The following is a 17,479-nucleotide window of genomic DNA, read 5'->3' on the forward strand; positions in this document are numbered from 1 at the left end:
ATTAAGACAATTAGTGCTGACAAGTACACTAACGATTCTATAGTGTTGCTGCCTCTGGGCTAAGAGGCTCCTCGGCTTCCTGAAATACACACCATGAGGTCAGGGACAGTGGTGTAATAATAAAACATGGCCAAATTCAGGATTCTGTAAAATGATCACATAATCCTCTACAAGCACATGAATTACTGCAAAATCACGAAGTACCATTACTATTCTATCATAATGGTAGACATTATAATACTAATATCGTATCTTTCCTGGGGAGAGGAGTAAAACAGTTAATAACACTACACTGTAAATCATTTTTGCAGCACAGACGCCAGCCACTTACTGTGATTCTACAGTACTCATACTGTGAAATGACTTAACAGTCTATTACTGTAAAGTACAATACAGTATATTTCTGTATTTTTTCAATCTACAGTAAAATACTGGCAGAAGAGACGCCAGCAATATACTGTGATTCTACAGTAGTCATACGGTTGAACTGTTTCACAGTCTATTACAGTAAAAAAATGAATGCAGTATATTTCTGTGATTATTTGAATTTACAGTAACATTCTTGTTGGGTTACTTTAAATTCTGTTTACTGTAGACAGGCCAAATTGATAATACAATAACTCAGTTTATCAGATTAGAATATCTAAAATATCAACATAGACATATGTATTATTATGGAAATGATGCAACTTAAGCAATAAACAACTTAGAAAGGATATAATTCAAACTCACTTTTATTTAACAGGGCAATATCAACATAAATACTGCTACTATAAAAAAAAAGAAAAAAAAAAACACATCTAAACAAGCCAAAGACAATTTGAGTAGCAAAATAAAAGCAGTGAGCTAGGCTGAGTTTCCCTCTTAAAGGAGTCCTTTGAGCTAGGTGCATCAACAAGAGTCTGGGTTGTTGTGGACAGTCCTAATTCCAAGAGGATTCTTCTGGGTCAGATAGATGATCACCTTGCTGGTCGGTGTTCGTCTCCATACATTTAAGACTTTGTTGTCTTAAATGGGTAGTTTCGGTTTTGTAGCACAAGGTGATATTACTACTATAATCCTCCAACATTCCCACCTTCAAGTTTGTTTAGTGTATTTTTGTGGCATTGGAAACTATTAACAATGGGCAAAAGGATATCAGCTAACTAGCTAGCAACCACTGGTATAACATTACATTTTTTACATTACAGTCATTTAGCATCTTATAAATCTTAAGAACATTCTCACATGATAAACCGTTAGCATTTTATTGAAGACGGTGAATCTAAAATGCACGTAAACATAAATGTTTGAGCTGTTTAAATCTCAAACCTCATCGGTTAGTAACATTTTAAAATCATAGACTGGTTAGCTAGACAGCCTGCTGAGCATCAGTTTGATTTCAAACCTTATTTTTGTTAATGCTACGTTACCTGTATGAATAAGATACTGAGAGGAAAATAATATTGTTTTTAATTACCGTATAATTTGTAGCTGCACAACCGGATCGATGCACATGAAGCAGGTCTTCTTGTTGATGTGTAGCACATGTCCTCCATAGTGCGTCCTCCTCTGGAATAACTGCTTTACAAATAACCTTTATAAAAAAATCTCCTCAACAATGCCAGTATTCTCTGTGCAACGCAAATTTCCTGTAAATGTACTGTAATTAAAAACATTAGGATACTGTTTAGGGCCTCTGTGCTGTTGCTTCAAATGGGCCAGCCCACAATGCGTTGCCAACTACAGTTCAAAACCGTATTACATAAATACAGTAGATTAGTGTTGGAAATTGGCTGTAAATTAACAGCAATTGTTTACAGTGTAGGAAAACACAGTTTGACATTTTGTAAATATTATCATCATATCGACTGACGTCTACTCACAGGACACCTTGTGTGTTATCCCTCACAATTACCCAACTTTTCTTTCTCATTTCTTCATCAAACACTTTTGATAAGCTTTTGCTCAGAGACCCTGCCGCTGCTCAGCTGGGATTGACATGACAAACAAAATGATGTCCACAAACTAAAGGTGTTGTTAAAGGTTATTGCTGTCATGTCAACAAGCCGTGAGGGTTTTTTTTTCTTCTATGCAACTCTGCTTACCTACTTCCACCATGCCTCCCTGTCTCGATAAGCTTTGTATCCCGAGTGATGAAAACACAGTTTATTATAATGGAGTCAAAAACTGTTGATTGATTAGAGAATGCACCACACTGCTCATCACACATTACATTACATTAGTCATTTAGCAGACGCTTTTATCCAAAGCGACTTACAATCAGTAGTATATTACATATCATTCACCCATTCACACACTGATGACAGGCTACCATGCAAGGTGCCACCATCAGACTCTAACTAACATTCATGCAACATCCAGTCCACACCGATGGCAAGCCTTCGGGAGCAACTTGGGGTTAAGTATCTTGCCCAAGGACACATTGACTGCCGAAGCCAGGTATCGAACCACCGATCCTCTGATTGGAGAACTACCTTGCTCTCCACTACGCCACAGCTGCCCCAACCACAAAGTTTTTTGTCGCCATCCACTACGAGCTCCCTTTCTTCCTCCTTTGTTAGAAAGACAATACAGCAGCAGCTTCTTGCCTCTGTGTTTTATTTTAACGTGTTACCTGAACTTTCCTTACCTCCAAATTCGTATTCGTCATCTTACCTTCACTGCGCTCCCCACATTTTTGCCCTGGTCTTGTGGTCTCATCAGACTGATTTGTTTGTTGGCTTGGGGATTTTACCCCCTATCTTTTCCCAACTAAATATTGCATATATCTTAATCTATTATTGAAATTCCTAGCCACAGCCATATCCTCAGCTATTCATTTAATCTTTTAAATGATTAAACAGTAGAGAGGCAGGTAGAGAAAATGCAAAAATATTAATATAAATCAAACATTGCACTGGTCATAGCTGGCACCAAACTCCTCTGTGGAATTTCTGCCCATAATGTTTTGTCTGGCTTATATGTGCTTTGCTGCTTTCAGATGAGACTCAGGTGGTGTACTTACTGTGGTCCAGGAATGTTGCTAAATCCAGAGAGATGCCAACTATCTCTACTCATTTTATTCCAGTCACTGTGTAAAATAGAGGATATGATAGACAGCTGAAATTAGTCTGTCAGTACTGGTGACTCATTATAGTATAACCAGTGTGTGTGTGTGTGTTTGTGTGTGTCTGTGTTCCCATTTAGGCTTTCTGAACATCCAGTCTTGGCCTGACAACATGACAGACCTGAGTGTTTTCTCCAACCTGGCAACTATTGGGGGAAGAGCGCTGTACAGGTACACATCTGAGATCTGAGCACATTATACATTGTGAAATTAGATATTTCTTAGATTTTGATTGTAATTCATATCACAGCTGTGTCAACACTGCCTCAAATAGAGCTCAGTGCTTTGAATGCAAAGAAAAGCTTGTTATAAACAAATGGTTGTAGTTTTCTTTTTGGCAAAAACATGCCAGTTTCAGTCAAGCTCTTTTGGAAATTTAGTAAAGGCTAAATTTAATGATTATTTGATTTATCCAATGAGTTAAACAATCCCAAATCTGTGACAATATAATAAAAATGATTTTACTTTCCCTAGTACGCACCAAAACATAATGTACCTTTGTTGACACATTGCCTTGAATTGTGTGAAACCATTAGCTTAAACTCACATCACATATGTCCTGTTATGTATGGACGTATGCATCTTCATAGAAAAAATGCTCCGCAGCACTACTAGAAGAAAAAAACTCTACAGGACACCCATAATGACATACATTGTTAATGTATATTGTTAATTGTTAACACAAATACTACTAGGATAAGGATAAAAGTGGCTTGGCTTGAATGTAAATTAAAAGTATTTGTGGTCTGATGGGTTATGCTTCTATGGTCAATTAATAAGTCAGTAAGAAATATTGCTATAATTACATGGTAACAAATAATTGGTTGGTGCCCAAAACATGGTAAATGTTTTGACATTTAAGAAGCCAATTTAGTTGTTTGAACTTACTTGCAGGTGAATTTTAGAGATTTTTTTCAAAGGTTCTTAAAAATTTCTGTGACATTTGAAAAAAAGTGAGTGTCTGTGCAGCTGACGGCATAGTGTGGACTTGGATGGGATGTAGTGTGTGTGTGTGTGTGTGTGTGTGTGTGTGTGTGTGTGTGTGTGTGTGTGTGTGTGTGTGTGTGTGTGTGTGTGTGTGTGTGTGTGTGTGTGTGTGTGTGTGTAGGCATGTGCATGCTCTGGTGTGTCATTCACCTGCAGATGGATATAGCAAGCTGCAGGACAAATTACAGCCTGCCAGCCACCTTTATCCCATGCTTGATCCTGGATACTCTCTGTCTTTCCGGCTCTGACACCACACTGGCCTCCTGTCATTTTTAAAATGGGCAAGGGCTTTGAAGAAATGAAGGAAGAAAGGGAGTGTTCAATCTGTTAAAATGATGTGATAGCAGTAGTAAAATGTGACCACAAAGAAAATATATGAAATAAGAATGAAGGAGATGCAGTGTATTAATTTAAGTTTGACAACACTAGGATATTAAAGGCTCTAACATAAAAATATTTATCTTATTATTGTAAAATGCTGATATTATAATGATGAGTGATTATAATTGTGCAAAAGCAATACCATAGAGGAGATAATTGCTTACCTTTATCTTACTCCATCGGTGTTATTTAATGGTAGTGTTTCTTCAAATTAAGTAATACTGGATTGTGGCTACTCGTTTCCTCACTTCAGTACTAAAATATTAGTTGAACGTATTGATCTGAACGTGCAATCCAGCACATTCCAAAATTATGTTTTCTCTCTGTATAGAAGTGCACAAATACGAATTAAGATTAATCGATTTTGAGGATGTATTCTTTTTGTGTATTGCTGTAAAGGATAAAATAATTATGTCTCTCTCTCTCTATATATATATATATTGTTTTTTTTTTATATATATATTTTTTTTAATGTGCAGATATTTTCTATTTATATATCATTCACAATTCAAAGAAGTATATTCCAGAATTGAATAGCGTCATCTAACAAAGCTGCTGTCAAATGCAAACTTACAACATAAATGAACAAGCATCATGCATGTCTGCTGCTTTGTTACTATGTTACACTAATGCCGTCAAATGTGCTTTACAATAATAAAATGTATTCCAGGCAGCACTGTAGTTTGTTGTTTGTATATTAATAATAATTTGTAGGAAATGAAGACATTTGAAAGAGATAAATACAACATCTGACTTAGGCACTAAAGCCTGTGAAATAAATCCATCTCTTCTGCCTTTACCTTGTCCTTTCCCTTTCTCCCCTCATTCCTTCTCCTCCTGCCCTCTCCTCTTCTCACCCCCACCCGATCTTCCCTCTCAGTGGGATCTCCCTGCTGGTGTTAAAGCAGCAGGGCATCTCATCACTGAAGCTCCAGTCCTTGAGAGAGATCAGTGCTGGGAATGTCCACATTGCAGAGAACAGCCAGCTTTGCTACTGCAAGACGGTGAACTGGACAAGACTGTTCCGTGCTCCGAACCAGAAGTATCTCATCCGCAACAACCAGAGCCCACAGAAGTGCTGTAAGTTCATACCCAAACCATCACAAAACATCAAAAACACAAACAGAAATGGAAGTCTATCAAAACAGTTTGCCTTGCTTCACCATGGAACGACTGAAAAGACATACAATTTAACTGCACTGTTGAGTTTGATTCTGCACTGTTGAAAAGTCACATAAATCACTGTTTCCACCAAATCTATATAAAGGCGTGAGTGCAGCATGCAAAGCATCACTGTTACAAAAAACATCAAATGACAGTTCCTATAGTTCATTTCAACCAAGAGTGAAGCCTTAATTCAATAATGCAAACAAGTTGTGTATTAAGACCCATTTGTTTTGACAGAATTTGTGATTGTTGACCTGACAAAAATTTTATTTAAGACAACACGCTTACTATGAGATCTTCACTACAACTTGATTATTTTTTGAGAAAGTTAAAATCTGCCATTTCTGCTAATGCAGTTTGATGTACATTTTTTCTGGGTGAGGAAATCTGCTTTTTTCATAACCTAACTGTGGTCCTGCAGAAGGCAGCATTCACACTACACATGTAATAGCAGAAATACGCTTGTTATTTCTATTATTCTCTGTCTGTCATTTGAGAAAAGCTATTATCTCACACATTTCTAAAGACAACTAAAGACAATAATTGTACTAATTAACCAACAGCACCATTCAGATAAGAAGAAATTAAATTACGCAAATATCTGAAGTGATGAGACAAAAATTGTCTCTAAAAATGGAATAGCTTTTTATTATATCACTGCCACAAGTGTGAAGACATTATTCATTTATGCATAATGTTCATTAATGAGCCAGTGTTTGCATTATTGAGTTGGCCCCTTTTTACTGCTCATGTGCTCCTTTCCCCTGGGCAGTTGCTTAGTGTTGGGCACACACACACACACACACACACACACACACACACACACACACACACACACACACACACACACACACACACACACACACACACACACACACACACCCATATCCCTTACTTCTATCTTTGTGAGGACACTGACATGATGTTTGCCCCTTTTCCCCAACCTAAACCCTCACAACTGAATGCCTTACCCTGATCTTTACCCTAAACCTAATTCTAACCAGAACCTTAACCACAAGCATGAATGCTGAAAACAGGCCTTTGAAGAGGTGAAGATAGGCTGAAATGTCCTCACCTTCCTAAAAATGTCTTCACACCGAGGGTCTATAACTCAAATTGGTCCTCACAAAGATAAATGTAAAAGTACACACAAACACCCTCTCTCTCTCTCTCTCTCTCTCTCTCTCTCTCTCTCTCTCTCTCTCTCTCTCTCTCTCTCTCTCTCTCTCTCTTTCTCTATCCTTCTCTTCTCTCCCTCTTACACCATTTCAGTGACTTTGAGGACACACACAGCTCTCCTTGACATGGCACTGCATGTGTGCATCAGACAGTGTACCCTTACGGAGCTGCCAAGGCTGAGGAGAAAGAGTCTGCATGTGCCCATTTATTTATTCAAGAGTGTGAGGAATGTGCTAGTAGTTACGTCATCAGGTTATAAGAATAACTTGAAACTATAAGGCAACCAGTTTCCGAGGTAGCTGAAGTACTAGTGCCAGAGTTAGCTAGCACAGCTAAGAATACAATCATATTTTGTGCAATCATGTGTTTTAGTCAAATCTTAATTAATCAATATTACAAAACTGTTCAATCCAGTGGACAATTTGACATGACCATGTGCTACCTGAATGAATGAGGTTATTACAGACAAAGAAAACACTCTTTCAAGAAGTTTCATCAGTTGAAGTTAAAACATACCAGCCATACCATATTTGGCTGTACCTTTATTAACTAAGTTGAGTGTTTTTGCAGTTTGTTGTGGATCTGATTGCAAATGATATCCTGTCTTGACAGGGTGGCCAACAAACAGTGTGCTCTCCTCAAGTCTGCCTTTTTTGCTTTAGATGATATCTACTCATTAAAATATTAAAATACTCTTCATTAAGCTGCTCAATTAGTTTTTACTGAACTAGCATTTGAAAGTCAGAACTCGGTTGAAGTCTGGTCGTGACGACTATTACTGCACTTTTGAGTTTTTAATGGAGAATTGCTTCACAGGAGTGTTGTTAAAATAAAGGTGCTGAGTTAACCTTGTTGCTCAAACAATAAAGTCAGACATCTTTAAACCGTGTTGCCGGTAGAAAAGAAAGACTTTGGTCTAAAGCAAATGACAAGCTTTCCCCTCCTAGAACTTCATCAGGACAAATATTTGACAAAAGGGAATCCCAGGGCTTATGATAGGGTCCTTAAATGTACCGCTGAGTGATGCTTTATAAGCAATAAAATGTCAGTGTTTTAAAATGCAGTTTTTATAGTGCAGGACTTGGGTTTAAACAGAGGGAGAAATTTATTTGGTTTATTTAACACACGTCGTCCAAAGGGCAAATGTTGGGATAGAAACTGTTATTAGCCTATCAGTGATCTCAGTCGAATAAACCCAAGTCAGAGATGCCCGTTTCATCACCGACGTTTCTCAGTAATGTCTTATAGGCTGCACGCTGCAGACGCATGGTAAGCCACACTGGTGATTTGAATTATTTTGACTGATTAGAGCTCCCCTCAGGACTCGGTGGGTGTGTAGTCTGATCTTAAGCGACATTTCCCTATCGCTTGTCGTACTTACTCTTAGGTAGACCATTTCTGAGTGCCACAGGATGATTAAAGTGTCCCTCACAGATCGGAGCCATCTTAAATTATATTAGTAACTCCTGTGCTTTTTTTTAACTATGACGAGTCAAAGTTACCTGCAGTCAAACTTGAAAACTATATATAACCGCCATACAAGTGTGAACAATGAGGAGCAAAATTGTAGTCAATGATCTGCAAGAAATATTCCAACTGATGAAAGCAAATGTGGTCCTCTTTCAAACCAAAAGATGTGATCGCATGAGAACATTTTGGCCAGTCAGCGGTGGCCAAGGTGCAACTGTAATGCACAGATCATAACCTTTGAGGCCACCGGAATTAATGGTTCTAATGATGACCCCATACAAAAAAAAAAAATTGCTCTCGGTTTTTAAAGATTTCCATGATTTTTTTCTTTTTTTTTATGTGAAAAACTTTTCACTGAAGTATTTTTATATTCAAATTACAACACTTGTACTTGTGCACAAATGTCTAAAAGGATAAATTAATGATGTGATGGCATCTCGGACAGACATGGATGTAAACTGCAACTTTCTGCAGTAATTCTAGATAATGGCCATTACAGTTCTGTGTTGGGTCCATTGGTTATTTCCATTTCTTTTTTTTTTTGTCCAATTGTTCCTTTGATTTGACTGTTTTTCCCTTACTCTTTGTTTTGTCTTCCTTACTTCTTTATATTGTTCCTTCTTTCTCTTGCTTTCTCTCTCTCTCTCTCATAATCATCATCATAGCATGTACTCCTGTCTCCCAAGGCACCTCACAGACCCATGGGCTTTGGTTTTCCAGCCATGTCAGAAACATCTGAAGATCTTATCTTTTTGATCTTGCGAGTACTGTATAGTTAAAACAAACATCCAATATCCTCTTCCCTTGTTTATTTCCTTTTTTCAGCACCCATTCATTCCTTCCTCTCCTCATCTTTCCCTTTGCATGGTCAGTTTACCTACGGCACTGGAAGCCAACAGAGGTGGTTGTGTCTCTTGTGGAAGGAAACGCTTTCATCCTCTGCCCTCAAAAGAACACTTGACTTCTGTTTTCTCCATTTATCTGCATCCTGTCAGATTTTTTTTTTTTTAGCACTCTGAACATGCTATGGCTGACACTTATGCATAGCCCCTGGCTTACATGTGGCCAGGAGCTTAACAACAGCAGTGGCCTTTTTCTATCCATGTTCATAGCTATAGAGGAGAGAAGAGAAAAGAGAAGAAGAGAAGAGAAAAATCCAGTATTAAATTCACCGACAAATGGGAAATCATGTTAGATTCAGAGAGGATGATAAAAGTTCTGGATGTATTTGCAGTGCTGTCACCACATTACTTCAACCATCTCATTTTGTCACTGTAATGCTCTCAGATGTAACAACCTTTGTAGAAACGAGTGCTGGGGAACAAAAGCGAGAGAGATAGAGAGAGATAGAGAGGAGAGATCCAGAGACAAGAGGAGAATAGAAAAGAGTACATGTAATGGCCTGAGTATTTTGGTACTATATGAGAAATGGTGAGGCAGATACACAGAGAACAGCACACAATCTGGCCCTTTTAATGCTTTGTGTGCAGCTATGAATTTGTGTGTTGAAAGCAGATTCTAGTGTTTTGGGATTCAAGCTCCAAAAAATATGCTCTAATATTCAATATCTGTATATTTTAGCCTTAAGACATCAAAAATTGTGAGAAGTGCTGAAAGGCTGTGTTTAAACCTTTCAAATAAATCCAGACAATAAAGTTTCAGGTTTGACAGTTCATCCTCTCTTCTGAGTTAAATCAACAAGTTTGCATATCATCTGCAGGTGCTTTCTAGGTCCCACTAGTGCTTCGTCACTGTTGGCTCAGCGTTTATTTTAATGAAACAGGACAGCGCTCTCCTCTGCTCACTCCACAGTGAGCCATATCACATAATATTTTACACATAAATATGCATAAATAGAGACAACGTATATAAACACAGAATAACTGGACATTATATGCTCTCACGTTGGGTAGCCACCACAGTCCCTTGACTGAAAAGAGCCAATTCATGAAATGTTTTAAAAAGTGTTTAAAAAATGTTGCCGTTATCGGATGGAAGTATTTTGTGGGAGGAACTAGGTCTTTTTTCCATGAGGGTAGTTATTGTATGACTGCTCAATTCACTGAATAGAAATCTTTCATCACGTCTTTGTGCCCTACACCTATGCCTTGGTCTTGCTGATATAACTCCAGTCATTGTTTAGAAGAGTCGTCGTCCCCGCAGAAAACACAGCTTTTACAGAACGTAGCAAATTAACAGCTGCTGTTCTGTTAAGGCAGAGAAATTAATGCAAAACTGAACCCTCACAAATTGCTTATGTTTTAGTAAAGTGATATTCAAAAAGGGGGCAGCCAAAAAAGAATCCAACAAAAATAGATAGATAGAACATCAGCAGGTGGTAGGGCCATCTCTAACCAAGTCCCCCTCCTTGGAATCATCTTCCTACCAAAATCCAAAAGGCTTTCTGCATCAGCCTTCAGCTTCTTACTCTTCCCTTATAACTAAGTTACGTTAATCCAATTTATAACTATGTATGTTTTGTATGTTTTGCTAATGCTGCTATTGTTCTACATGCCTTTGTGCTGGCATGAGCCGAAGGCATCCTTATAGGAATTTCTTTAAAAGTGACACAAACATATTTGTTGAACGTTTTTATCTACAACATGTATGTAATTCTTTTTGAGTAAACTGTCTTTTTGTCTTTTTGTGTATGTGTGTAATGAGCAGCCAAGGTGGGCATGGTGTGTGACCCGCTGTGTTCGGACACCGGGTGTTGGGGTCCTGGCCCAGACCAGTGCCTCTCCTGCAGACACTTCAGCCGTGGACGGACCTGTGTGGATACCTGCAATCTTTATGATGGGTGAGTTCATGCATACAGATGACTCCTGACTGGTAGATTGCATAATATATCGTCCTCCAACTGTCCTCAGGTCCCGATTGCGTTTTAGTTTCGCCCACGTTGTCAAAAAACGTGTACATGCCTTTAACTAACCACTACGTCAATGCATGTCTTCATGTCTTTCTGCATGATGCAAAAATAAGTTAACCACTAAATCACATCACAAAGTCTGGTTTATTTTCAGATCAGTCTTAATAAGTTGAGCAAACTGTGTACATCATCTCACCCAGCAAACCAATACAGAAAGTATAGCAGTGTATCAATGCCAAGAAAAAATCTAATGGACTCTAGCTGCACATACTCTTTAGCTAAGAAACCCATTGTCAGTCGAGAGAAGGTTTAGTTCAAGTTGCTAATGATATTGAGCAGATGAAGGCAAGTAGACCTGTGGATGAACTTTTCCTGGTTTATTGTCTTGTCATTTTTGTTTTAGCAAAAAGCACATCACTTTTACAAATCTTTTCCCCCTTTTCTTTTATTTAAAAACTTTGTAAAATGCAGATCACTTACTTATGAATTGAATTACAGTAACTATACGCTTCATCAAGTGCCTTTGCAACCATAATAAAGATATTTTCAATGGATACCTTAAATGTAAGAAAAAAGCTGTGCTTTTCAAGTAATGCTGCTGGATTGAAGCACCAGTAAAATGTGTTCCACAGATCAAATCAAGGACAAATATATAAACATGAATCAACTCATCCTATTCAGCTATGAACATGAGGGGTGGCATATTCTCAAATAATTCTCAATTGTTGTAAGATGTGCTGCAGATCTGCTCATGAAAATGTATATTCTCGAAAACACCCCAAGGCTCTTTGTTACATCTATCAATGTTCAGCAGTAATTTTTCTGTTTACTATGGATAATATTTAAGAGCTGCGGGGTAAATACAACAATAAAGACGTGGTGGTAACTCCCTGTTCCAAAGGCACCCTTGAAGAGTGACAAAGCAATAGGGGGGCTTTGACTTAAACAGGAGGTGTAGCTTGCAGCTGTCCTATTCTCATAAAAGACGGTGACAAGATCAAACCCTAAGGAGTTTAATTATAACATTTTAGATTATTATTTTTTTTCATAGTTGCTTGAAAGATGATTTTTTAGTTCAGAGCCCTTATATTTCAAAAAATCTTTGGTGGCCACAATGGAAAGGAATGAGGAGGACCAGAGGGTGCTGTTTGGGCAGGGGGGCTAGGCGTGTCACTGCGTGTCACAGTCACTGCTTGCGCACGGGGCCACGCCCTGCCTACCTGTCCACCTGCACGTCAGCACCGCCCACACTGTCAGCCTCACTTAATGCAAACTCGACCCTTTCCTCTAAGCATTGTCACATTGTGTGTCTCACGAGTCATACTTGAAATGTGCCGTATTTTGTCATTATTTGTGCCTATATTTGTTACCTGCTCAGCATTGATCCGTCTAATCAAATCTCCAAGTTGCGCTGTTTTTGTTACGGCACTTTTATTCCTCAGTGGAGGTACAGCATTTCTACAATACCAAGGATAGCATGACACTGTGCAGAACTTATTTCATAGCAGGTGTGAATGACAGAAACTGGGGATTGTGTTTAATACACACTGCTTGCTTAACCACAAGGAAGCCCCTTTTTTTCATTTGGTTTGAATGGATTTAGCCTCAAAAGGGCATTTACACATTGCAGTCAGAAAGCAGAAAAACAACAAGGAGCTTGAATCGCCTTACACTTCAAATGAATTGTTATTGGTTGTTGAACATGTTTTCAAAGTCATAACAATTGGTACGTGATTGTTCAAAATGCCAAACATGCAGTTTGAGTTGTCCCTGTGAACATATAGGTCTAGCAATACTGATTATTTCTAAAAGCCATTTGAAATGAACATTTTTGCATCAAATTGATGGAAAATTGTGTTTCTGTATCTTTGTCCCTTAACGGACAGAAAAAGCATCAAAGCCAAACATAGCAGAACATCATGCCAAATAAGTTTTAAGTGTCATTGATATCTTCCAGCCACACTGCAGCCATTATTATTTCAACCCGCACACACCCAGGCAAAGGCTTACCTCCCCTGACTCTTGGAAGGTTTTATGAAGGCCAGATGAAGCATAATTAATACTAATTTGATTTAGATCCCACTGGGCCAACGACATTTTTTTCCTTTCTATTGCTGAGATGGAACATTCTGTTTTCCTTCACTGACCAAAAGAGAAGTACCCAAAAGTCATTCTCCTTGTCCTGTAGTGACAAAGGTAAAGTGCTGACTCAGCCGCGCTGTGGTCAAATTTAATGACTTTTCGAGGCCACTCTGGTGTTCTAGTATTATAAGGGGATTTCAGAAATTGAATAACAAGGCACTTAATTTAATTGATTTTTGAAAGCATTGCACCCCCTCGCAGGTACTGCACCTTTTCAACTGCGTCGACCCCCTGCGTGATGGTATCAGAATTACAGTTAGCTAATTAGATAAAATGCTTGTGGGTGTAACATTAATGTGTGTGTGTGTGTGTGTGTGTCTGTGTGTGAGTGTCTGTGTGTGCATGTATGTGTGTGTTTGAAACAGCATATTTATGTTATGACTACATATACTGACCTTTATTTTGAAAGTAACAATTGTAAGAAACGAACCCTCATACTAGCGGATTAAAACAGGCCCATTCTTTCATATATATATTCTTAAATAATGGAAATTTTGTGTTTTATATCATATAACACATTTACTTTGACTATTCTACTATCCATAAAGGCTGAGGACACAAAGCCATGTTATTGCTCTATTTCACAAACAATGTTTTGCTTTCCCTCTTGTCTCTCACCCCTGTATCACTCTCTCTTTTCCTCACCCATCTTGATCCCTCCACCCCTTCCCTTCTTGTCTCACAGGGATATTCGAGAGTATGCCAACGGGTCAGTGTGTGTGGAGTGCGAAGCCCAGTGTGAGCAGGCTGACGATGACTCTTTGACCTGCAACGGTCCGGTAAGCCCGCTTCTATAGACAACGATAGTGAGGCAGACATTGAAGCACTCATCTATTGTGTCATCTTAATGTAGATAGAGAACAGGGCTTTTGTTACAGCAGGTTGTTTATGTTTGCTTACATCAATTCATTAAAGAGGAATGGTAAAATGATTCCATCATTGAAAGAAAAACTGCAGCCTCATTTGTCTTAAAGCTAGGAGCCATGGAGTCTCATCTGAGTTATAATGTGAAAGTGAAAATTAAAACTAAAGGCAAAACTGACTTTTTAAATTAATACAAGGTTAACTAAAATAAAAAAAAAAGGTGGCTGATAATATTCTATATTTTTCCTATACAAATCCCATAAAAAGACTAAAACCAACAATGAATTGAGCCAGCTAAAAGCAGAATTGGCTTAAAGGGTTAAATTGCTGTTTTCCGTGTTGAGCCGGAGTGTTCAAGGCCAGAGCATTACTTCACTCACCACAAACCAAATGACTTGTAGCTGCAGACATTCCCTGTGGTCATCTTAGACTATGATTAATTATTGTATTAGCAGTCAAAGTGTGCCTCTCAGCTGTGCTATTGATTATGTCTCATGTTCTGAGTCAAAGGTAAAACTGATTGTTTAAGCTACGATCAGCATTTCATTGCATACTAATTTGCAATGGGTTTTTATTCAGCACATTCAGTACGCTTGTGACTGTATATTCATCTGTTTTTACTTTGAATTAACCATCAAAAATGTGTTGAGGAAAAGACATAATTATTTTCTTGTTTTCAATTAAAAGTAATTGATTGGTTTTTTTTTATCCAAAAGGCTTTTGTACCGCACAAGCTTTTAGAGAAGCAGGGACGTTCTTTGAAAAATTGTTTGGTCGCAGCTGTACATTAGAAAAATGCCGGAGTGGAAAGAAAATCCCTGACCTTCATATCTGTATGCCTCTCCTGCACACTCCACCCACAGCCACATGAGGCCCCTGACCCTACGCTTTCTCTTGAAATCGCATCTCGCTGTTTGATAGAGAGGGATGATTTGCGACAGATGCAAGCCAGAGGGGCCATGTGCTGTCTTTTATGTCCCATCACACTCTGTCAGATAGTTTGCCCAATACAGTTAAGAAGAAGTTGTTTCCAGAACTTCTGTAGTGTTTTTGTGTGAGTGTGAAAACATGAGAAGCAAAGGGCAAATTTGGTTGTTGGCTTGAGTTGTTGTGGCTTTGTTGTTCTTGGATGAGATAAGTTGGTTTGATTATCTTGGCTGTCAGTTTGATACCTCACAACCCTGCACTTGGCCTCTTAGACAAGTGATGGGGAGATGAGTGCAGTGAAGAGAATCAAAAGATACAGATTCCTCAAGCTCTCTTCCAGCAGTTTGAGAAAAAAAGTGAAGAAAAGTTGCAGCAGTCAAAGTACTTTGTTTAGATTTTTTATTATAACTAGTTAATTAGAAAAAAATGGAAAATAAATAGAGGCTATGTGAACATTGCCTTTTTTTTTGTTGCATAGATTCTTGAATACTGAAAAGGTTAGTTTCTTAACATGTCTTTAAACATGACTTTCAACAATTGTTTCTAATGTATTTCAGCCTGTGAGTATAGCTGTACGACTGTGTGTGTGTGTGTGTGTGTGTGTGTGTGTGTGTGTGTGTGTGTGTGTGTGTGTGTGTGTGTGTGTGTGTGTGTGTGTGTGTGTGTGTTAGTGTGTGTGTTAGTGTTTGTGTGTGTCTTGTCAAGCTGTGTATAATGGAAATGTACCAGAGTAACCTGTTGCACCACAAATGGATTACAGCAATCATGTTATGGCCACAGAGCCCATAGCAATTACATTACAGCTTACACACAGTTATTTGATAGGCCTAATGCCCTCTGTGGAGAGAGATTGGAGATATGACTGTAGCCATGAATGAAGGCTATGCTATGGACAAACTAAATGATAATGGTAGATCTAGAGTAGTTTAGGTTGCTAACATTTAGGCAATGAAAACAACAAGCTGTTGAATACATTATTTTTAGGCAAGAAACAAGAATTGTAATGCATCACTGCAAAGTTTAAGTGGCAAGTATGACAGATTGTGACATTAGTCATATAAACAGGCAACATGTTTTAACCAGTAGTGATTCTGGTGGTTTTAATCATCTGTAAAATTCCCAGTACAGAGTAAAACGCCCTTCTTACTATTTAACTACAGTGCTTACGATTATGCAGATATATATTGCATTTGTTTTGCTGTCCATCCGGAAATTATAAAAAAATCCTATCTGTTGAATTTTTTGGTTCAGTTTTCAGATGTTTCCGTTTACTTATCTTGTATATACACACTTTACTTCACACACTTTGCCTTGTTAATTAACCCTACAGTATTTTGTTACTGATCATGTGTATTTGAGAAAGATAACTCAGACAAAAAAATTTGAGATTAAAAAAACGGCAAGGAAAGTAGCGTATTCTCTCCCTTCTTCCCTGTTTTTACATTTATTCTTTGTTCCCTGTTTCTCTCTTACCTCAAATATGTTTATTTTATCTTTGAAACAAGCTGCAAAGCTGTTCTATTCTGTACTGTCTTAAAGAAAAAAATACTAGTTTCATGTATGATTTTCACATTTTCTGTCATCAGGTCCTCCTATGTTTTGCAAATGTTGCAACACTTTGATAGTGGATTACAATATGATACATTTGAATCTGCTGGAGTGGATATATGCCCTGAAAGACCACTGAATTGAATTACCGACTGTCAAATTTATAGGAGCTAAAACATCCATTTATTTCATATTTGAACCATTGATTCTTTCTACCTCCTCTCCCCTCTATGCTTTTAAAATATCCACCTCATAATTAACACTTAAAAGATTTTATGGTGTAGTGTGGGAGTATATTTACAGACTACAGCAGATATACAGCAAAGCATGGGGACTTGGTCTGTGCATTGTATCATAGTAAAATGTCTTGTAAATCCTGATGCACCTGATCATGCCTTGAGAAGCCTTTTATATAACTTCCCATCTTGACTATATACTCTAACACCGTAAAGAATAATTGTCGGTCTGCCTGAGATGCTGGTGTGCATAGAAGGAAAGAGATAGACATTTTCACACACAACAGATCACACAAACTACGGTGTTAAGCGCACAAGAAGACCAATTTAAATTTACAGCAGGGTACTTTGGTCCCGACGCTGTGCACCCCTGTCACTTTTTGGAAGTCCCGATACCCTGCTGGACCAAACACTGTTTGTTTGCTCTGTCACATAATTTAGCTTGCTGATGTGATGGGACTAATGGATACATACACACACACAAACACACGCACACACACACACACACCCCAATGGCCATGGGTGGGAAGACACTCAGAAAAGCGAAGTGCCAGGCTCAATGCTAAAGCCAGTGGGAGGAGGAGACTTTCAATTTGCATA

The 17,479-nt window shown here is 38.2% G+C and overlaps 1 protein-coding gene across 1 annotated transcript in view; it reads left to right on the forward strand.

The window, feature by feature from the left end:
• The window catches only part of LOC129104178 (receptor tyrosine-protein kinase erbB-4-like), a 292,380-nt gene that overhangs the window by 210,407 nt on the left and 64,494 nt on the right, over positions 1-17,479 (forward strand). The window contains exons 11-14 of the mRNA XM_054614730.1: positions 3,190-3,280; positions 5,358-5,557; positions 10,961-11,093; positions 13,990-14,083. Of these exons, the coding sequence (XP_054470705.1) occupies positions 3,190-3,280; positions 5,358-5,557; positions 10,961-11,093; positions 13,990-14,083 (518 nt within the window). The remainder of the gene's footprint in view (positions 1-3,189; positions 3,281-5,357; positions 5,558-10,960; positions 11,094-13,989; positions 14,084-17,479) is intronic.

This window comes from Anoplopoma fimbria, chromosome 16 (assembly GCF_027596085.1).
Source record: "Anoplopoma fimbria isolate UVic2021 breed Golden Eagle Sablefish chromosome 16, Afim_UVic_2022, whole genome shotgun sequence".
In the NCBI taxonomy this organism is placed as follows: Eukaryota; Metazoa; Chordata; class Actinopteri; order Perciformes; family Anoplopomatidae; genus Anoplopoma; species Anoplopoma fimbria.